Raw genomic sequence first — 22,487 nt, 5'->3', positions numbered from 1 at the left:
GCCCCGCTTGTCTGGTGGATTTGTTCAGGTTGCAAGGGGGCAGTTAGCTATTGTCCCCTGGCCTGTCTATCCCCACCCGCCTTGGATTAGAGCAGACCATTGGGCCTGTCCAGGCATCAGTGTCCCCCTTCCCCCCGACCTTGCCTGTGGTCCTGTGTAGTCTGCTGTGGGACCTTGGGCTGCAATTGCCCCCAGCTCCTCATATACCTGAGTGGAAAGGTGCAGCCCTGAACATAACTGTGGCTGCTGTTCACCCTTGTCCTCTGAACATAGCCTGGATTGTTTTGCCTCTCATCTGATAGCTTGCGGTAGCGAACCCCGAGGCTGAGAAGTCAGTTGGTGTTGCATCTGAAAAGGCCGCCTGAAAGATCTGTCTTGAGGTTGCAAAGCAGAATGCTCGGAAGTTAGGAGACGCCTGCCTGTGCTATCGTCGTCTTCATCTGCCTGGGTTGGTAAGTGCCCGGGATGGAGAGCAATTCAGTAGTCGTTTCTTTTTGTCCTCCTCCAGCCCCCTCTGCTGTTTGCTGTCCTGCCCCAGAGGCAGAATTCTGAAGAAGTTCTCTGTGGGCTTCGACGGGGTGTCCTCCAGGGCAGGAAGCACCCTGTGTGGTGGTGGTGTGCCCATTGGAGAGGTGGGTCAGCACCTGCCTCTAAAAAGTCGGGTGGAGGCACCTTGCTCAGTATGGCAGAGCCTCATCTGACTGCGTGAGCCAGAGGAGATTCCTTTTGTGGAGAAACTGCTATGGAGGTGGTCCCATGTCAGTACACTGCCTCCATTTGAATTACCCCAGTGGAAGGCTGATTAGAATCAGTGTTTCAAGGTGGACTTCATTTATTAAAGAAGACAGCCTTAGCTTGGGTCAGTTTACAACTCAGCAGAGGTGGTAACAGTCAGGGGCTAGGCTATCCTGAGAGTTACTGCATGGCTTGCTATTTATTGTCTTAATTCAGTGGTATGTTAGAAAACAGCAAAGGCTCCTTTGCTCAGGGAAATGCACCAAGGCCTTAAGACAGGCCCAGCTAAGAAGTGAAGCTTGACCTCAAGGTGTTGGGGTAAGGCTCCTACCAAGTTATTTCCATGTGTTGACCTTTCAGTAAGGATTGCTTTGATTTGTCAGTCCCGGGGCTGAACACCTTGCTGCTGCCCCACTCGGTTCCAGCAAGACTTGCTTTCCCATGGAGGCATGAGTGCAGTTGAGCTCTGCCTCCTGCCAATAGTTAGAGGCTCTACCCCTTTTCCAATACTGCCCCCTGGTGAGGAAGCCCCTCTAACCAACAGTCATCCTTTTGTCAATCATGAAGAACCTTGTGATTGTTAAGCTGAGGTGCCACTTTAGCAATTCATGATAGTTCATGCTGAACATACGTAATATATCACACTACGCTTTAGATAGATCCTGCTCCCACTAGCCCTTGGCACCATGCAGGCAGTGGAACTGCTCCTGGCAGCTCAGGGATCCATCTGAGCAGCAGGGAAATGCTCTGGTACCTTCATGCTAACACCAAAGCTGGGCCTTTGTCTTTGAGCTGCTCTGAAGCAAAGTTCATCTCACCTGGGGTGGGGAAGAGGAGGAGGAGAAAGACAGGAAAAAATGACTCCCAGCTGCATTCTTTGCATTGAGACAGTCACCTCAGGGGTGGGAATTTCCAGTGCTCGGCCATATGGTCACCTCCATGCCCTCTCTGTCTGCCAATACCTTTAGGAGGCCCCATTCCAGCAGTTCTGTGGTTTTAGGGAATGAGATAGGCCTCGATGGTCAAAGCCAATTAATTGCAGGAGGGGGAGGAACACCCTGAAGGATACATCTCCCAGACAAAGAAGCAATGGTAGGGAGAACGAGGGTACAGCTGCTAGGCTGAATAGGTGCTGCCCATGGGAGAGAAACTGAGGGGCCGCTGGTGTTTGGGGTGAGCTTGGCCAACACAAGCAATATGCCCTGTGCCCCATAGTTTAGTTGGCCGCTGGAACTTAGAGGCAGGCTCACAACTATTTTCAAGATCAGAACAACCTACCCTGTGATGCAGTGTGCTCCCTCCCCCGGAGTCTTGCCCTAGGGAGGGTCTTGTCCAACAGAAATATCCCATCCTGGATGCAGGCAGGGCTGGGAGAGAGCTTCCCATCTGGGTTTGAGTGACTCATTGGAATGATCTTTCCCGCCTCTGAAACAGCTGACCCTGAACTCCACTCTGCTGCTTCAGCCTTTTGCTCAGCCCCGGTGGCTTGGGCCTGATTTGCACACCGGACCTGAGGAGAGAATGAGAGCAGCTCAGCTGAAGCCCACAAGCTGTGAGGGGTATGCTTTATCAGCCCTTGCTTTTAGTACCTAGTGTGCCATGAGCCCTGCATGGGACGATTGTGTTGAATCCTGCTCCCACCTACAAAACCTGAGATTCCCCTGTACTATTAAAAAAAGTCTGTTAATACAGTGTGTACATAGAAATGGGTTTCAGACAATTATTTTGTTAGGTGTGGCCTAAAAGTTTGTATATTACTTTACTGTAACACCATGATAGGTCTTGGCTACGCTTGGTAAACTGACAAGAGTTTAGCATTTTCCTTCAAACTCCCACCATCTTTTTTTGACCACCCAAATCCCACCTGCAACAAAGTACATTGTACTTGCTCCTGCTGCAAAGCTCCATGGCACACCTTTGGGGGGAAGGGGGGGCAGGCTGCTGTCCTGGTCCATAAGCAAGCAGGGCCAGGTAATAACATCCCGGTCCTGGAAGCAGACATGGGCAGCTGCTCAGGTCCAGCTGGGGCCCGGTGGGATCTGGCTGTGAGCGGGACAAGCCCCTGTGACACGACAATGCTGATCAAACAGCACCCCCGGCACAAAGGAGAGGGGATTGGTCTGGCTTTCCAGCTGTGCTTCTCCTCCCTCTCACTGCTGCCACAGACATCCGTGCCTCCAACCTTGCAAAGCAAAGCTGGCTGCCTCCTGCGACCATCACTCCGCAGCCATCCCTGGCCGAACCTGGGCCAGCTGCATCTTGGCTGGTAAATCGCTATGGAGACAAAAAGAAGAGTGAGGTGGTAAACTTCAGCAAAGCAGCCTAGACAGGTCCCCCCACCCAGGGTGAGGGAAGGAGACAGAGCAGGCTTGTGGCAGGCTCTGTACAAAGGGGATATAATCCCCCCTTTATTAGCTTTCTAAGGTTGAGCTTTTAGGGCATGGCCCACACAGCATCCAGCAAGAAAAGGACGCTGCTCCTAGCTGCAGGGGTGTGCAGCACTATCCTGAGACGCATGGAACAGGCTCCCACTACAGTTCCCCAGCCAGGAGCAGAGCCGATGGGCTGGGCTGAGCCAGGAGGAAGAGCAGTCCAGCTCCTGGAGCTGTAGCGCACAGCCATGCCTCGCGGGTTAGGGGGGTCCCTTGTGGAACCAGGTTGGCCTTTCTCCAGCAGAAAACACCTCTTTATTTCAGCCATGGCTTCCCGGGGAGGAGGTGGGTTAGGTTCGGTTCGTGTCTCAACTTTGAGAGGTTTCCAAGAATGTTTCAGAGTTGTCGAACACTCAGACAAATCTACTGGCTCTTACTGAAACCTACTGGGGTGAGTGTAAGTTTCCAGTTGTGCCATCAGTGGCCATAATTGATTTAGGGCAGAGAGCATGGGGGGCGGGGAATTGGGACTATGACGATAATGGTCGTACTTGTTTCCCAGTTGCTGATAACTCAGAAGAAAGTGAGCTCGACTGTTTACGGATCAACAGATAAAGTGCACAATGGTTATCGGTCAGCATCTGCTACAGCTCACCTAATCACAGTGGGGGGGGGGGGGTTGCCACCTCATAACAAATCTGTCTACAGTGTGTAGGCAAAAGCCTATGTGATCATGGGAGACTTCACTTTGAGTGACATGTGTAACACGTGCTGGAGTTCACACTGCCAGTACTAAAACATCCTTGGTACCTCTAAACAGAAGGGGACAATTTTCTAAAGCTTTAAAATTAAAAGAAGGGGGGGTGTTGCAGCCCCTATAAAGAATTCTGTCCTATTAGACCTTGTCCTAACAGAGAGTGGAAGTGCTCACCAAACTAAAAATTAATGGTAGCTTAGCTACCAGTGCTCATGACTTGATCACATGCCAGTTTCACAAAGCTGAGAACAATTTTAATCAAATCAGCTGGAAGGAAAAATTTAATCAGAAAAATATTAATTGGTAAAAGTCTCACAGGATACCCAGAAAGCCACAATACCACACTTGTGGAAGATAGCTGTGCTGGTTAAGAGCGTTTAGAGGGGAAATGAAGGCAGCAATAAATAGATTATAAACACATGGAAGAAGAGGCAAGTTGACAGTACTGAATGCAAGTCAGAAGTTAGGCATTGTAGGAAGTTGATCAGGGAAGCCAAGAGATAAGGAAAAGCTATGGCTGGCAGTATTAAGGAAGTTTTTTTAAGCTATATACACTTTCCATGCTACTGGGTTCTATGGAAGCTGTTAGAAGCTACTAAAGTCAGATATTTAAAAAAAAAAAAAAAACCAGCAGATCTAGATAACTTGTACCCAAGAGTTTTAACAGAGCCAGGTGAGGAGCTCACTGCAGAGTTACTGTAGCCTTGGAGCACAGGGAAAGTTCCAGAAAAAAGCTAATCTGCCAGTTTAAAAAAGGGGTAAATGGTATGATGGCGTTAATTATAGGCCTGCTATTGACTCTGGACAAGATAACGGAGCAGCTAACAGGGGACTTGATCACAAGAACAAAACAAGTCAGTAGGGGTTCCTGGAAAGTAGCTCCTGCCACATTCCCTTTTCTGGAGGAGTTTGGTTGATCAAGGTAATAGCACTGAGGTAGCAGATGTCTGTAATGCATTTGACTGTTAAAAACCCAAACCCTCTAGAGTTACGGCACATGTGACACGAATTAAGAACTAGCTAAGGGATAGGTCTCACCACGTAATGGGAGTGGTCATTAAGGGGGTCTGTTTCCAGTGGGGTCCCACAGGAATTAGTTCTTGGCCTTATGCTCTTTAACATTTTTATCTGTGACCTGGAAGAAAACAAAATAGTCACTGATAAAATTAGCTGATGACAAAGATTGGGGGAGTGGTAAATAATGAAAGGGACAGGTCACCCATTCAGAGCAATTTGGATAGTTTGATAAATTGCCTACAACCAAACTATTTACATTAAAATACACTCTACATCTAGGAGCAAAGAGTGCAGGCCATATACATACACAATGGAGGTCTTGCTCCTGGGAAGTGGCTACTGACAGCGGTGTGGGTCATCGTGGATAATCAGCTGAACGCAAGCTCAGTGCGATGCTGTGGCCAAGAAGAGCTAATGTGATCCTGGGATGCGCAAACTGGGGAATCTTGAGCAGGGAGATCATTTTCCTCTGCATTTGGCAATGGTGCGACCTACAGCCTGTTCTGGGGCTTACAATTGAAGAAGGATGTTGAGAAATTGGAGGGATTCTGAGAAGAGCCAGGAGAAGGATTACAAAACATGCCTTATAGTGAGAGACTCAATCTCTATTTAGCTTGCCAAAGGGAAGATTAAGGGGTGACTTGAACACAGTCTGTAAGTAGCTACCTGGGGAACTGATAGTTAATAATGGGTGCTCCAGTCTAGCAAAGAAAGGTCTAACAATCCAATGGCTGGAGATTGAAGCTCGACACAGACTGGAAAGAGGACACGCTTTCTTAGCGTGCACCTTCGTAATTAACCCTTGGGAAGGCTTACCGGGGTCCAGGTGGATTCTCCCTCGTTGACAGTTTTGAAATCAGGATGGGATGTTTTTCTAAAGAGATCTGCTCTGGGAATTATTTTGGGGCAGTTCTCTGGCCTGTGTCGTACGGGAGGGCAGAGACCATGATCCTAATGGTCCCTTTGTGCCTTAGAATCTATGACATCAAATAGTAGAGGTCTTAAAGGAGTTTTTAGAGTAAGGGCCGGGGGAGAGCCAACAGGTGCAGAGGAGTATGTGATTCAGCCAGACACATTCCTTAGCGGAGGATTTATTAGAAGGGGAAATGATCTCCTAGGAAAGAGGAGAGGATCGACATTGATAATATAGGTAGGACCTAAAGAGAAATGGTCAAATGAAAACAGTCCCAGTCAATCACATCACATGGAGGCAGATGAGTAAATATGGACCAATTTGATCAGTAGACCATGTTGGTGGGGAAATGGCGCCATGCTAAAAAAGTCAGACTCCAATAAGATGATGATCTTGAATCAAACCGTACCGTGGAATCGCTATGGGCAGAATGTCTATGCTTGAATAAAGAGAGTAGAAATATAATCCTGACCAGCAGAGTGATGGTGATTGCATAATCTCAGGGGAAATGAGAGGCTATACAAACAGAAAACCCAACAACAGAGGAATTCAGCTATCTTTTTATTGACAGGGGACATGTCCCCTCGGTATGGGATGCTGAGATAACATTTCTAGACACCATTAATGACTACTTCTCGCAGCAGCTTGTCCTGGGACCCACAAGGGGAGAGGCAATTCTTGGTTCGATCCAAAGTGGTGCATGGGATCTGGTCCAAGAGGTCACTACAGCTGAACTGCTCAGTAACATTGACCATAAGGTGATTAAATTAACATCCTTGTAGGGCAGATATAATCAAAGAAACCCACCACAGAAGCATTTAACGTCAAAAAGGGGAACTACTCAAAAATGAGGAAGCTAGTTAAATAGCAATTAAAAGGAACTGTCGAAAGAGCAAAGTGCCTGCAAACTGCATGGAAACGACTTAAAACACCATAACAAAGGCTCCAACAACGTGTTGCCACTGCCACCACCCTCGCCCTCAAAAACAGAAAATCAGTAAGAGGATCAAAAAATGCCACCATGGCTAAACAGCCGAGTAAGTGGCAGATAGAGGCAAAGAAGCATCCTTTGAAAATTGGAAGTCAAATCCAAGTGAGGAGAATAGAAAGGAACAAACTCTGCCAGGTCAAGTGTAAAAGTACAGTTAAAAGAAAAGGAGGACTTGTGGCACCTTAGAGACTAATCAATTTATTTGAGCATAAGCTTTCGTGAGCTACAGCTCACTTCATCGGGTGCAGCAGCTCACGAAAGCTTACGCTCAAATAAATTGGTTAGTCTCTAAGGTGCCACAAGTCCTCCTTTTCTTTTTGTGACTACAGACTAACACGGCTGTTACTCTGAAAAAAGTACAGTTAGACGCAAGGTAACTCGAAGAGCAACTAGCAAAAGACAAAAATTAACAGCTAAAAAGTTTAAGTACATCAGAAGCAGGAAGCCTGCCAAATTGCTGGAGGATTAAGGTGCTAAAGGAGCACTCAAGGAAGACAAGGCTATTGCGGAGAAGCTTAATGACTTCTGTGCATCAGTCTTCGCTGCAGAGGTTCTGAGGGACGTCCCCACACCCGAGCCATTCTTTTTCAGTGACAAATCTGAGGAACTGTCCCAGATTGAGGTGTTGATAGGAAGTGGGTTTGGAACAAGTTGCTAAATTATACAGTTATAAGTCACCAGGACCAGATGGTACTCCCAGATCAGTAACTGGTTACAAGACAGGAAACAAAGGATAGGACTCAATGATCAGGTTTTTCAACGGAGAGCAGGAAGTGGCAGGGTCTCCCAAAGATCTGTACTGGGACCAGTGTGGTTCAACATATTCATAAGTGATTTGGAAAAGGGGGTGAACAGTGAGGTGGCAAAATCTGCAGATGATACTAGACGCCTCAAGATTGCAGTCAGCTTTAGACTGAACTAAGAGTTACAAAGGGATCTCACAAAACTGGGCGACAGGGCAACAAAATGGCACATGAAATTCAATGTTGCAAAGATCGAGGGCTATAAAAGCATGAATAGTGTGGAGAAAGTGAAGTGTTATTTACTCCTTCTTACAACCCAATGAAATTAATAGGCAGCAGGTTTAAGAACCATAAGGCAGGACCCTTCTTCACACAACATAGTCAGGTTGTGAAGGCCAAAATTATAACTGGGTTCAAAAAAGCGATAGGTAAGTTCCTGGAGTTTAGGTCCATCAGTGGCTGTTAGCCAAGCTGGTCAGAGATGCAGTCCCATGGTCTGCACGTCCCTCAGCCTCCGACTGGCAGAAACTGGAACTGGACGATGGGGGCTGGATAACTTGATCAATTGCTCTTTTGCGTTCATTCTCAGAAGCATCTGGCCCTGGCCACTGTCGGAAAACAGGATACTGGGCCAGACAGACCATGGGTCTGACCCAGCACGGCCGTTCTTATGACATTTTCATAATGAAACTCTCTGGTTAGCAACAGTTGTGATTGGCACTTTAAGCTAGTTGGACAAAAATTTTTAAAGAGGTCAAAATTGACCTACTTCAACAACCTGAACTGACTGAAGTCTGGAAGTTTAACTCTGTCCCCATTCACCTGTGGAACATTTCAGGCTCTTGTAAGTGCTCCCAGGGAGGAAGGCGCTTCCCTGCCATGGGGACAACTCAGTCTCTGCAGCTATCCTAGGAGGAAGGGGGACTCGCCTCAGTGCCCAAATGGTTACAGAAACATGCCTGGGACCTTAGGATAGAGTTGGGTCAATAAGGTTTAAGTTTACCAGCAACTCCAAACACACCACTCACGTTTGTTCCAGCTTGAACCAAAACCAGCATTTCTCAGCTGCACAAAAAAGGCTGGAAAAAATGGAATCAGACAGAAGTGCTGCATTTTGACACAAGCCAAAGGTCTTCCATTTGAGGCATTTGTTACGAGGCCAGCAGAACGCCTACCCGGGGCGGGAGGAGATTGCAAGGGCCTCTCTTCTAAGTCTGAGCCCCGTGGTGAGTACTCACCTGGGAGAGCCTCCGTCAATTCTCTCCCAGCTTGATGCGGAAAGGGATTTGAACATGAGTCTCCCACATTGCGGCAGCCATCCTAGCCACCGGGCCCTGGGCCTGTTGAAGCTTGTCCCCTTTGCCTAAAATACTTCAGCGACTGAGCAGAGACAGGGCCATCTGCCACGCCCATGGCAAGCGCCCTAAGCCACTGGGCTACGGGTTAGATGGCAGGTCCTCGCTCCCCCCCTTCCCCGCCATGCTCAGGCATTTGGCACATCTCGCCCTCCCCGGACTTGGACAGATAGCTCAGAATCAAAGCAAGTGCCGAGCTGGGTCAAAGTGAAGCGCTAGCAGTTGACATCACTGACGTGTTTCTATGCCCTCGGGCTGGGCAGGGAACTCGGCACTTGTTTGCCAATGGTTTTGGGTTGGCCAAACTCCATTTCTCAGCAAATCAGCTCTTGGCTGAAGAGACATCCCCCAGCTTTACCCGTGGGTCTGGGTGTCCGAGACACCAAGGCCCCAGCCTCACAGGCGTCTCTGACCCGTCAGAACTCCTCCCCCCTCAAATTAGAACCCCAGAGTCCCAATGCTGTCCCCACTCAAATGGGGCACAGGAATCCCGTCCCACCCCCCTACTTTTGCCAGAGTGGAACCCAGGGTTCCTAGTACCCACCCCAGCTCCACCACAGCAGAAACCCAGCAGTCCTGACATTCTCCCCCGGCCCTGAGCCCCGCTCCCCAAGCCTGAGGCATGGGGCACAGAAATCCTGAGCACACCCCCTCCCAAAAAAACCCCTTCTTCCCCGCCAGAATGGAACCCTGGAGTCCTCCCCCGCCCCTCCAGGCCCCGCCACATTCCCAGAGCAAAAGGAGATGAGGATGGGGACCCGCATCCCGCAATGTAGCTCCTGTCCCAGGCTTCCTCCCGCAAGAGCTCTGTGGCGGCAGATAGCTAGGTGACTGCCCAGGAGTGGGTCTTGCAACACCACCAGCGAGTGGTTCCCCAGCCCTGGCCCAGCCCCAAATCCTCCCTCGGGCAGACGCCTCAAGGAACAAAAGGCTTTTAGGGCTGGTCTCTGCCCCCCCAGGTCTCCTACTCAGCTCCAGTGAGACTCCATTTCCAGGGCATGCAGCCAGCTGGCTCCCTGCTGCAGGGAACCCTCAGTTCAGCGCACCACTCTGCCCCCCACCAGCTCTGCTCACACCCCTCACTCCTGACCCACAGCCCCCCCTCTAGCCCCACACACAACTCCACCGGTGCCCTTCAGGCCCAACCCACAGCCTCCTGCTGGCTTCATACACACTGCTCTTCCATTGCCCCTCACTCCTGACCCACAGCCCCTTGCTAGCCCCCCCACAACTGCACTGGTGCCCCTCAATCCTAACCCACAGCACCCCCCACACTTCCACCAGTGCCCCTCATTTCTGACCCCCAGCCCAGCCCAGCCCAGGCACCTGCTGCTGCTCACCCTGCTAATCTGTATTCGACCCAACAGCCGCTGCTGCTGCCTTTGTCTCCTGCTCCAGCCAGGTGTGACGGGGAAGTGGGGGCTGGGCACCCCCCCGCCTAGCGGGAGAGCGAGCAAAGGAAATTAATTACCAAGGCTGCGCCGCCAGCTCAGAGCCAGAGAGCGGCACATACAGCCCCCACTCCCAGCGCATGTCCCCGCAGCAGAGGCTTCCCGCCCACCCAGCCCGGCAGGGCACTTGGGGCACAGTGAGCGCCACTCTCAGGGCAGCATTTAAGGGGCACACCAGCCTCGTTACCTAACTCCCAGCCCCCCCATAACCACCACACCCCATCCCCACCCAGAGTGCTGGAGACAAGCCAGGAATCCTGGCTTCCAGCCCCTCCCGCAAGCTCTGGGTCACCGCCCTGACTGCTAACAGGAGCCCCCCAGAAGAACAGTGAATGGGGAGTCCTTTGAATTCCAGCCCCCCCAACCCCAGCTATGGGGGCAGCCAGCCCTGGCAGGGAGGAGGGGAACAGAGAGCACCCTCCTGGGGGAAGAGCAGCTGCAGTGGACTCCTGGGTTCTAGCCTCAGGTCGAGAAGCAGCCCCAAGACCCACAGCCCAGGCTGTCAGCCTGAGCCTGCCTGGAGAAGCCTTTTAAAGGCACCTGCTCAGCCCCACCTGCCCACCCCCCCATTAGAGAGAGAGAGAGAGAGAGTATGTGTGTGTGAGAGAGAGAGAGATACTCACCTAATGCAGGGCCCTGCCCGGGGAATCAGGGAGCTGGAGTCACTGTCCCTGCCCCCCAAACACCAATATCTGAGTCTGGGACATTTAGTGCAGCCCCCATAGACCCTAGGAGTCCTGAGTGTGGCACGTCCCTACTGCAGAGCCTGGAGGGGACACGTGCCGCTGAATTCCTGCACTGTCCAGACCGCAAACCCTCCCCACATGTTGTGTTCGTCTTGGTCCCTGCTGGAGGGAATGAGCCCAGCTCTGTGTCTGGCCCTACCACCCCCTGCTGGACAGCATCAGAACCACCCCGCCCGTCGCCCAGCTCTGGATCCTCATACCCAGGCCCCTCCCCACTCTGAGGAAGCTCCCAGTCAGGGGCCTTGGGACAGGGACTCTCCCAGAAAGCAGCAGTAACACGATAATTCAAAGCAAATAACTTTATTAGCTGAGCGGGAAGCAAGGGGGGGGGGTCTCACTGGGGGGAAGTGAAGGTGCTGAAGTTGGCGGTGGGGGCGCAATAATGTGGGGGTTGGGGGACAATCAGCAGAGAAGGGGGGGCAGGCAGCATCTCTGGGGGCCTTTCAGGGCTGGGCTGCCAGCTGCTCGGTGGCGTCTGTGGAGGAAGAAAGACGCGGGGTCAGATCTGTGCATTGGGGGCAACAGGCCAGGAGCAGGTGTATGGGGTGGGGACAGAAGGAAGGCAGCATTTGGTACTCAACCCCCACTGGCCATGGGATCAGTGCCTCATTCCCAACCTGCAGCCCCCCACTAGCTCAGCCCTTGGCTCCTTCCCCCAGCTCTGCTGGTGCCCCTCAATCCCAACCCACAGCCCCCTGCTTTGCCAGCCCTGGGATCCCAAACCAGCTCTGCCGGTGCCCCACCATCCTGACCCACAGCCCCCTGCTATCCTATCCCTGGGCTCTGGCCCCCAGCTCTGCCAGTGACCCTCAGTCCCGATGCATGGCCCCCCTGCCATCCCAGCTCTGCTGGTACCCCTCAATCTCAACCCACAGTTCCCTGCTTTACCAGCCTTGGGATCCCAAACCAGCTCTGCCAGTGCCCCACCATCCCAACCCACAGCCCCCTGCTATCCTATCCTTGGGCTCTGGCCCCCAGCTCTGCCAGTGGCCCTCAGTCCCACTGCACGGCCCCCCCCACCATCCCAGTTCTGCCAATACCCCTCAGTCCTGACCCACAGTCCCCGCCTTATCCAGCTCTGCCAGTGCCCCTCAGTACCCCCTGCTATCCCAGATGATGTGGTTCTGGGGTTAGGAGAGCTCCCCCCACTGCACACGGTGCTGGGTTCTGCTTACCCATTGCAGGGGGGAGGGATGGGGTCAGGATCAGGCTAGAAAGAAGAGAAGGGTGAGGGTTAATCCAGGGAATCCTCCCCCAAACACACCCAATGCCCAGTGGGGGAGGGGGAAGGCCCCCATCTACCCTCCCTGGGTGCCCACAGGGTCCATCAGAATATGTGTGGGGCAGGACAAGGGGGAGGGGAAGGGTCCCCATGTGCTGGATGGGGAAAAGTGCAGGCCCTAGGGTGGAGGTACAGGGTGATAGCGGCAGCAGGGGCATGTTCTCATGGGAAGGGGAGAAGCATGAGTTGAGGGGTGAGGCCCAGGGCTGGTGGGGAGGGAGGTCGGGGGGTGGAGGGCACTCGGAGGATGGGGAAAGGTTTTGGGCTGGAGGGTGGGAAGGGGTCGGGGGGATGTGGGGGCAGGTCAGGAGGCTGTGGGGGAAAGGCTGGGGGGAGAGGTTCTGCAGGGGGAGGGGTGGCCAGGAGCAGAGGCTATGGGGGAGCACTGGTAAGCAGTCAGGGGATAAGAGGGAAGGTCCCCTCACAGATCAGTAACTGGTTACAAGACAGGAGACAAAGGGTAGCACTCAATGGTCAGTTTTCACAGTGGAGAGAGATAAACAGCGGTGTCCCCCAGGGGTCTGTTCTGGGACCAGTCATAGTCCACATATTCATAAATGATGTGGAAAAAGGGGTAAACAGTGAGGCGGCAAAGTTTGCAGATGATACAAAATTACTCAAAGTAGTTAAGTCCCAGGCAGGCTGCGAAGGACATATCCCAACTCTACATACAAAATGATGGGGTCTAAATGGGCTGTTACCGCTCAAGAGAGACCTTGGAGTCACTGTGGCAAGTTCTCTGAAAACATCCACTCAGTGTGCAGCAGCCGAAAAAAACGCTACCAGAATGTTAGGAACCATTGGAAAAGGGATAGATAATAAAAGAGAAAATATCATATTGTCACTAGCTAAATCCCTGGTACGTCCACACACTGAATGCTGCATGCAGTTCCGGTCGCCCCATCTCAGAAAAGATACAGTAGAATTGAAGAAAGTGCAGAGAAGGGCAACAAAAATGATGAGGGGGACGAAACCACTTCCGTATGAGAGACTGAAAAGAGGCGACTAAGGGAATATGATGGTGGTTTATGAAATCAGGACTGGGGTGGAGAAAGTAAATGGGGAAGTGTTGTTTACCCCTTCCCATAACACAAGGACCAGTGGGTCACCCAATGAAATTAACGGGCAGCAGGTCTGAAACAAACACAAGGCTGTATTTCTTCACACGACGCACCGTCAGCCCATGGAACTTGTTGCCAGGGGATGTTGTGAAGGCCAAAAATCTAACTGTGTTCAAAAAAGAATTGGATGAGTTCCTGGAGGACAGGTCCACCAATGGCTATTAGCCAAGATGGTCAGAGATGTACCCCACACTCTGGGTGTCCCTAAACCTCTAATTGCCAGAAGCTGGGACTGGATGACAGGGGATGGCTCACTTGATCAATTGCCCTCTTGTGGTCATTCCCTCTGGGACACCTGGCACTGGCCACTGTCACAGACAGGATATGGGGCTAGATGGACCATTGGTCTGACCCAGTGTGGCCGTTCTTATGGTCTGAAGCTTGCTGACAAGGTCCTGGAGGATAAGGGGAGTCACAGGAGAGCCCTGAGGGACTGGTGAGGAGAGACTGGGGGGAAGAGTGGGGGAGACTATGGGGGGATTGGTGGGGCAGGGGAGCTGTACCAATGGGGAACTAGAGGAATGGGGGCTGGGGAGAGTCCTATGGGTCAGAGTGGGGGGTTATGGGGGCTGAACCAATGGGGAACTTGATGGGTTGGAGGCCAGGGGTTGGGGGGGTCCTGGAGGGGCTGGGAGAACTACAGGGGGGATCCATGGGGACCGTACCAATGGGGAAGTAGAGAGGTGAAAGTTTGGGGGGGCATACCGATGAGGAAGTAGAAGGGTGGGGGTTGGGAGGGCAAACCAATGGGCAAGTAGAGAGGTGGGGGTCTGGGGGCTGTACTAATGGGGAAGTAGAGGAGTGGGGGTCGGGGGGGCATACTAATGGGGAAGTATTGGGGTGGAGGTCAGGGGAGCCATACCAATGAGGAAGTAGAAGGGTGGGGGTCTGGGGGGGTCTGTACCACTGGGGAAGTAGAGAGGTGGGAGGTCTGGGGGACCATACTAATGAGGAAGCAGAGGGGTGGAGGTCGGGGGGGGTATACCAATGGGGAGGTAGAGAGATGGGGGTCTGAGCGGCCATACTAATGGGGAAGTAGAGGGGTGGAGGTTGGGGGCACCGTACCAATGGGAAGGTAGAGGGGTGTAGGTCAGGGGAGCCGTACCAATAAGGAAGCAGAGGGGTGGAGGTCGGGGGGGCATACAATGGGGAAGTAGAGGGGTGGGGATCTGGGGGGGCCGTACCAATGGGGAAGTAGAGGGGCAGCTTCTCCTTGTAAATCTCCTCATCCTTCTCCTGGAAGACGCAGATCACCAGCCGGTCGACCTGCCAGGTGTGAGTGGGGATGTGGGTCAGTGGTGGGGAGGGACTCCAGCATTGGGGGTGGGGGGAGGACTCAAGGGTTGGCGGAGCTGAGAGCTGCAGGTCTGGGCACCTGGCCTTAAAAGACTCAACTCCTCCCCTGATCATCACCCCCCCTCCCCCGGGTCACAATGGTGTGAGCACAGCCACAGGCCCGCTCACAAACACCCGTGTGCATACACGTGCACATTCACAGTCACCCACGTGCACGCTCACAAACCCATTCACACTCATGTGCATGCTCACACACCCCCATGAGAACGCTCCCCCCAGGTGCACAATGCCCCAAGCACCTCCATGTTCCCGTGCACATTCCCACGTGCGCCCGCTGTTCACACCCCCGTGCTCCCATGGGCAGTGCGGTGCTCGTGGACCTGCCCCGCCCAGCAGGGGGCGCCCACGCTTCCCCTCACCTTCTCCTTGTTCACCTCCAGCCACTCCCGCAGCGTCCTCAGGACGACCTCGGCCGCGGCATCGCTGGGGTACCCTGGGGGCAGAGCAGCAGGGATCAGAGCCAGGGCCTGGAGCGAGCCCCCAGCCCAGGAGAGGGGTCAAGTCCCAGGCCCAGCCCCATACTCACCGAACACACCCGTGGAGAGACAAGGGAAGGCCTGGGAGGAGAGACAGTGGGTGAGAGAGACACCTGCCACCCCTGCAGCACCCGCTGCCCCCAGGACCCCATGCCCCACACAACTGCCACCCCAGACCGCTCCCTGCCCAGCACCCACCCCCCCCCAGCACCATCCTCCAAAACACTGCTCCCCATCCCTCCCACTGCCCTCTCTCATTGCCCCCCACAGCACTGTCCCTCATAGCACCCCTCCCTACAACGCCCTCTCCCAACCTGCATCACCTCCCTCTGCCTCTGCAACCTCTTCTCCATTTGCATAAACCTTTCTCCCCAGCTGCATGACCCCCAGCAAATCCCAGCCTCTCCCTCATGCACCTCCAGGCTCTCTCACCACGGTGCGGAGTTTGTTTTCCACGGCCAGTTTCAGGCTGTTCTTGTAGCAGTTCTCCAGCTCCTTTTCCTGGGACGCACTCGGCTCCCCCTGGGCAATGGGACCCACTGCGTGGATGACATCTACACCGGGGGAAGGCAAGGGGATAAGAGCTAGGGAGACCCCCTGGCCTCGCCTGCAGCACAGCACCCCCTAGTGCTGGACTGGGGCATGCATTGACTGCAAGGGAAGAGCACCCCCTACTGAGCCCCCACCCCTCATCACAGCTCCCCCTAGCACCGCACTGACTGTGAGGGGAGAGCACCCCCATACTGAACCCTGCCCTGCCACACAGCACCCCCTAGCGCCGCACTGACTGTGAGGGGAGAGCAGTCCCTACTGAGCCCCCGCCCCTCAGCACAGCGCACCCTAGCGCCGCACCGACTGCGAGGGGAGAGCACCCCCTACTGAGCCCCACAGCCCCTGAAAGTCTACCATTCATAAGCTGCCCCAACTCAGCCTAAGTTGGCAGTGGGCAGGCTCAGGGCACAAGCTGGGGGTGAGGGCAGCAGTGCTGCCTGGTGGCTGCATTTGGTACTGAGCCCCATGCCCCTGAGCCAAGGGGCAGGGAGAGGGGGGCGGCTGCAGTGAAATATGGGCCCAGCAAGGGATGGTTTTAAGGGGCTTTTCCAGGCTGATTCCTCCCTCCATCCCACCCCAGACACCCCGTTTGACTCTATCCCTCCATCCCTCCCTCCCCAGACACCCCCATCTCTCCCTCCCACCCCAGACACCCCATCTATCCCTCCCTCCCTCCCCAGACACCTCCATCTATACCTCCCTCCCCAGACACCCCCATCTATCCATCCCTCCCTCCCTCCCTTCCCAGACACCCCCATCTATCCTTCCCTCCATCAATCCCTCTCTGCCTCCCTCCCTTGACACCCCCATCTATCCCTCCCTCCCTCCTTGCCTCCCCAGACACCCCATCTATCTATCCCTCCCTCCCTCCCCAGACACCTCCATCTATCCCTCCCTCCCTGCCTCCCTCCTTCCCTAGACACCCCCATTTATCCCTCCCTCTCCAGACACCCCCATCTATCCATCCCTCCCCGATCCCCAGACACGTCCCTCCTTCTGTCCCTCCCTCTCTCCCTAGGTGGCTGGAAGATGACAGTTGCATTGCCAACACACAGCTGGTCTCCCTCACCCCCACGGGCCCTCCCTGGCTCTGGTCCCAGAGTGGCCCAGTGAGATGGGTCCATGTGGGCACAAATCTGGTGCTGAGCGCCCCATGTGACACAGTCTGGTGCGAGAAGCCAACCCCGGCTTGGGGGCATTCGAGTGCTCCTCACGCATCCTATGTGCCTGGTCTTGGGTTGGTCTACTGGCTCCCCACCCCACCCCACCCCCGGCTGGCGCCCGGTGTCACAAATCTCTCCCCATCTCAGACAGCGCCATGTGGCTGCCCAGCCCTTGGCTCCCACTCCGCCAGGCTAGATCAGGCCTCGGAGTTAGTGACCGATGCCCTGAGAACCAGGACTGCTCGGCCTGGGGCCTTGGCAATGGCTGGCCCTTTCCAAGCGTCCGCAGAGAACAAACATCGAGTCTGTCCCCGAGTTCGCCATTGGCCAAAACTTCCCCACAGTTTTATTTTTGGTTCAACCCAAAACGATCCCCCCCACCCCCGACTTTTTGGAACCACCAACAAATCCTCTGCCCAGCTCTGCCCACCACGCCACCAGACTGCCTGGCCCTCAGGCATCCCTCTTGCTCTGTGTGCGTCTGTCCATCCCGTGCTCCCTGGACAGGGATGGATATTAATTGGGCCCCCACTGGGAGACGCCCTTCCCATCACGCTCCCTTCGCCCGTTTCCATGTCAGACAAGGATGCTGGACGCTGCTTGGGGCCGGGGTGGGGTGTGCGACATTCACACACGTTGCATAGAATGGGCATCAAGGATCAGCCTTGCCAACCCTGGGAGTGAGGAGGGTTATCTTGCCCACAGCCAGACCTCTTTCCCCGCCCAGGTCACCCAATAATGAACAGAGACCCCCGCAACTATCCCAGCCAGGGCTGCCCCCCAGCTCTGCTGGTGCCCCTCAGTCCCAACCTGCAGCCCCTGAGCACTGATTACCAATTGAACTGAACTGCAACACTGACAACAGAGACCAGGCAGCTCACTGCATGAGTGACAGGGGGTTGGATTTGAAGCTGGGGATGGGAGGTGGGAGCCGCAGGGGACCGGGCAGAGGGATAGCTTGGTGGTTTGAGCATTGGCCTGCTAAACCCAGGGTTGTGAGTTCAATCCTTGAGGGGGCCATTTAGGGATCTGGGGTTGGGGATTGGTCCTGCTTTGAGCAGGGGGGATTGGACTAGATGACCTCCTGAGGTCCCTTCCAATCCTGATATTCTGTGATTCTATGACTGGGGACCACCCATCTATTTCCTATTCCTGACACACACATGCAGAGAGTGCTGAGCAAAGGTCAGAGCTATCATTTCTCCCCAGGCACTGCGCCCACCTGGCCCTGGGACTGGTTTGATCTTAGACCCAGGTCTGGAAATGTCTTGACAAGATTGCCCCTTCCCCAGCTGCTGCCCACCCCCAGGCCTGGCTTTGCTCTCTTGGGGGCAGCATGGGATGCAGAGCCCTTCCTAACCTTTGCCCAACCTGGGTGGAACCCAGGAATCCTGAATCCCAGCCCCCTGCTCTGACCCACTGGATCCCACCCCCCGCCAGGAGCCAGGCACAGAACCCAGGAGTCCTAGCTCCCAGCCCCCGCACTGTAACCCACAGACATGCCCCGCAGCCAGAGTCCTCCCAAGGTCCTGTCGCTGAACAGAAGAGCTGTCAGCCCAAGGGCTGAGCCCTGCTTCATGCCCCATCAATCAGCAGCTGCTCGTCCTTCGGCTCCAGCAGCAATGGCCATGACACCTGCCCGGCTGCAAAACAGGACTCCTGGTTCTGTCCTTGCGCTGGGTCCTGGCTCCCAGCTGCCCCACCCCCCCAACTTTAACTGTTAGACCCCACTTCCCCACCAGAGACAGAACCCAGGAGTCCTGGCTCCCAACCCCACCCTCCCCCTTTGACATCCCCAGCAGCCTGTGGGCTCTGGCAGTGACTCGTACCACCCAGGGAGGTGCCGGCTCCATTTAGCCCAGGCTGCCTGGCTGCTGTTGTGCCCAGTCCTGCTGCTTGTGTAAATGCCAGTTGTTTCAGTGTGAGTGGGGTTCCATTGTGTCAGGCGCTGCTCAGACCCCGACTGAGATCAGGGCCCCCTTGTGCCGGGCACTGCCCAGACCCCGACTGAGATCAGGGCCCCCTTGTGCTGGGCGCTGTGCAGACCCCGACAGAGATCAGGGCCCCATTGTGCCAGGCGCTGCCCAGACCCCGACTGAGATCAGGGACCCCATTGTGCCGGGTGCTGCTCAGACCCCGACTGAGATCAGGGCCCCATTGTGCCGGGCACTGCACAGACCCCAACCGAGATCAGGGCCCCAGTGTAGCAGGGTGTATTGGGAGTTCTGAGGCTCAGGTGTTTTGTTGTTGTAGGGTGTTTTGGGAGCATGCTGCTGTGTTTTAATGGCAGCTCCCTAAATCCCCCCGGGGTGTAGATCTCGCAGGAGGAGCAGACACGCTGTCAGGTAAGGGAAAGAGGTTTATTGCGGGGGGTGGGGGCGTGGCAACTGTTTATCCTGGGATCCAGCTCCCTGCTGAGCCCCCCAGCCCACTACCCGTAGCAGAGCACCCCCTTGTGCGGTGAGACTGAGGCCAGCTCTGGCTGGGAGGGCACAGTGCCCCCTGCAGCACAGAGCAGGCACCAGCTCTGAAGGCAGCGCTGCAGGGGATGGGGATGGGGTGAGGCCCAGGTTGCTGTCCCTGGCACTGGGGGCTCTAGGAACCCTCCAGCCCTGCAGGCACAGAGAACAGGCTCTTGGACACTGGCCACAGGGAGAGCCGAGCTGTGCGGGGACATTCAGTCCCAGCAGGGAGATGGGGAGGCTTGGCAGGAGGGGCCCTTTCCAAGGCTGCATGAGGGAGCCATGGTTGGGAGGGGCACAAGCAGGGGACAAAGGCCAGGGAGGGAGGGGAACCAACACCCCAGCCTCGTTGGGACAGGCGATATACTGCCAGGTGCTCTAACCACTAGACCCCACTCCCTTCCCAATGCGAGGGATGGACCAGGCGGGGAGTGAAGAGTGTCACGATGGGGGCATAGGGGGACCCCTGTGACACTGCAGGGGTGGAAGAGCCAAGAGGGCACAGAGGGCACAGAGCAGCAGTGCAGAGGGCACAGGGGGTGCAGAGGGGCAGTGCAGGGGGCACAGGGGGTGCAGAGGGCCCAGAGGGGCAGTGCAGGGGACACTGGGGGCACAGAGGGGCCGTGCAGGGGGCACAGGGGGTGAAGAGGGCACAGAGGGGCAGTGCAGGGGGTACAGGGGGTGCAGAGGGGCAGTGCAGGGGGTACAGGGGTTGCAGAGGGCACAGAGGGGCAGTGCAGGGGGAACAGGGGGCACAGAGGGGCAGTGCAGGGGGTACAGGGGTTGCAGAGGGCACAGAGGGGCAGTGCAGGGGGAACAGGGGGCACAGAGGGGCAGTGCAGGGGGAACAGGGGGCACAGAGGGGCAGTGCAGGGGGTACAGGGGTTGCAGAGGGCACAGAGGGGCAGTGCAGGGGGAACAGGGGGCACAGAGGGGCAGTGCAGGGGGTACAGGGGTTGCAGAGGGCACAGAGGGGCAGTGCAGGGGGAACAGGGGGCACAGAGGGGCAGTGCAGGGGGAACAGGGGGCACAGAGGGGCAGTGCAGGGGGCACAGGGGGTGCAGAGGGCACAGAGGGGCAGTGCAGGGGGAACAGGGGGTGCAGAGGGGCAGTGCAGGGGGTACAGGGGTTGCAGAGGGCACAGAGCAGCAGTGCAGGGGGCACAGGGGGCACAGAGGGGCAGTGCAGGGGGAACAGGGGGTGCAGAGGGGCAGTGCAGGGGGTACAGGGGTTGCAGAGGGCACAGAGCAGCAGTGCAGGGGGCACAGGGGGCACAGAGGGGCAGTGCAGGGGGTACAGGGGGAACAGGGGGCACAGAGGGGCAGTGCAGGGGGCACAGGGGGTGCAGAGGGCACAGAGGGGCAGTGCAGGGGGCACAGGGGGTGCAGAGGGCACAGGGAGTGCAGGGGTCACAGAGCAGCCATGCAGGAGACACAGGGAGACAGTGCAGGGGGCACAGGGGGTGCAGAGGGCACAGTTCAGGGAGCACAGGGAGTGCAGGGCCATGGGGGGTTCAGGACCCTACCCTATCCCCTCTGGCTCAGGGGGGGTGTCTCTCTCTGCCCTAGTTATTTACTAGCCCCATCATGTTATTTGTGCATCGTATTAGATTTTGCTCTGGGTTGATCCTGGATGCACCCACCCCTTCCCTACATGCCTGCCTGTCCCTCCTCCCCACCACCCGCCATATCCCCTGCCTGCCTCCATCCATACCCTCCCACACCTACCCCCTGCCAAGCTCTGGAGCTGGGGACTCCCTCCAGGAGGTGGTTTGCAGAGTGTGTGTGTGTGTGTGTGTGTGTGTGTGTGTGTGTGTGTGAGAGAGAGAGAGAGAGAGAGAGAGATCGATCAGTGTGTGTGATCAGTGTGTGTTATCAATGTGTCTGAGACCTGTGTGTGTGTGTGTGAGAGAGAGAGAGAGAGATCTGTGTGGGTGTGAGATCAGAGTGTGTTATCAATGTGTTTGTGTGAGACCCATGTGTGTGCATTTGTGTGTGTGATCAGTGTGTGAGAGAGATCAATGTGTGTGCATGGGAGATCAGCATGTGTATGTAATCAGTATGTGTGTGGGATCAGAGGGTGAGATCAGTGTGTGCTTGTGTGTAAAATCATTGTGTGTGATCTCTATGTGTGCATGATCAGTGTGTGAGATTGGCGTGTGTGATCAGCAGGGATCCTAGTTTTCCATGATAAAAAAGCCAAAATTCTCTGATAAAAAACCATAGAAATCTTTGTTTTTCCACTATTAAAATTAAACACAGAACTTTAGTTCCCCATGCCACAATATATACAGGTATCAGTTGAATACAATTTTTATTGGTATACAGTAGAACCCCATAGAGCTGAGCCTCCATTATCTGGCTCTCTGGATTTGACCGAACCACCAGCCGCCTGGGGCTGGCTGCGGCTGAGGCTGACGGGCAGCTGGAGCTGGGGGTGATGGGCAGTCAGCTCCAGGCAGCCAGGGCTGGGGCTGATGCATGATCAGCCCAGGGCGGCCCCAGGCAGCTTGTGGTTCGGTTAATACTGAGAGCCGGATAAACAGCGTTCTACTGTATATGTTTTTATTTTTATAAAAGTAAAAACTAAAGATTCTCCATAAAAATGCACAATTCTGTGTTTTCCCCTGGCAAATGGATTTCTAGGATCCCTGGTGATCAGAAAGTGAAATCAGTGAGTGATCAGTGTGTGTGTGAGATCAGTGCATGTGTGTGTATGACATCAGTGTGTAAGTGTGAGATCAATGAGTGTGAGATCAGTATTTGTGTGTGATCAATATGTGAGATCAGTGTGTATGTATGAGATCAGTATGTGTGAGATGAGTGTGTGAGTGTGAGATGAGTGTGAAAGATCAGTGTGTGTGTGAGATCACTGTGTTTGAGATCAGTGTGAGAGATCAGTGTGTGTGAGATAGATGTGTGTCTGAGATCAGTGTGTGAATGTGAGATCAATTTGTGTAAGATCAATGTGTGTGAGATCAGTGTGTGAGTGTGAG

The 22,487-nt window shown here is 54.9% G+C and overlaps 1 protein-coding gene across 2 annotated transcripts in view; it reads right to left on the bottom strand.

Moving 5' to 3' along the window:
• Positions 1–11,398: 11,398 nt before the first annotated feature.
• Positions 11,399–22,487, bottom strand: part of MACROD1 (mono-ADP ribosylhydrolase 1) — a 190,251-nt gene continuing 179,162 nt past the window's right edge. For both annotated transcript variants that reach the window (XM_077821548.1, XM_077821549.1), the window contains 6 exons: positions 15,748–15,869; positions 15,366–15,396; positions 15,199–15,272; positions 14,668–14,749; positions 12,256–12,290; positions 11,399–11,555 (listed from right to left, as the gene is read on the bottom strand). In XM_077821548.1, coding sequence (XP_077677674.1) covers positions 12,286–12,290; positions 14,668–14,749; positions 15,199–15,272; positions 15,366–15,396; positions 15,748–15,869 — 314 coding nt within the window. In that variant the 3' untranslated portion in view covers positions 11,399–11,555; positions 12,256–12,285. The remainder of the gene's footprint in view (positions 11,556–12,255; positions 12,291–14,667; positions 14,750–15,198; positions 15,273–15,365; positions 15,397–15,747; positions 15,870–22,487) is intronic.

This window comes from Eretmochelys imbricata, chromosome 7 (assembly GCF_965152235.1).
Source record: "Eretmochelys imbricata isolate rEreImb1 chromosome 7, rEreImb1.hap1, whole genome shotgun sequence".
Taxonomy (NCBI): Eukaryota; Metazoa; Chordata; order Testudines; family Cheloniidae; genus Eretmochelys; species Eretmochelys imbricata.
This window is presented reverse-complemented; position numbering and strand designations above follow the sequence as displayed.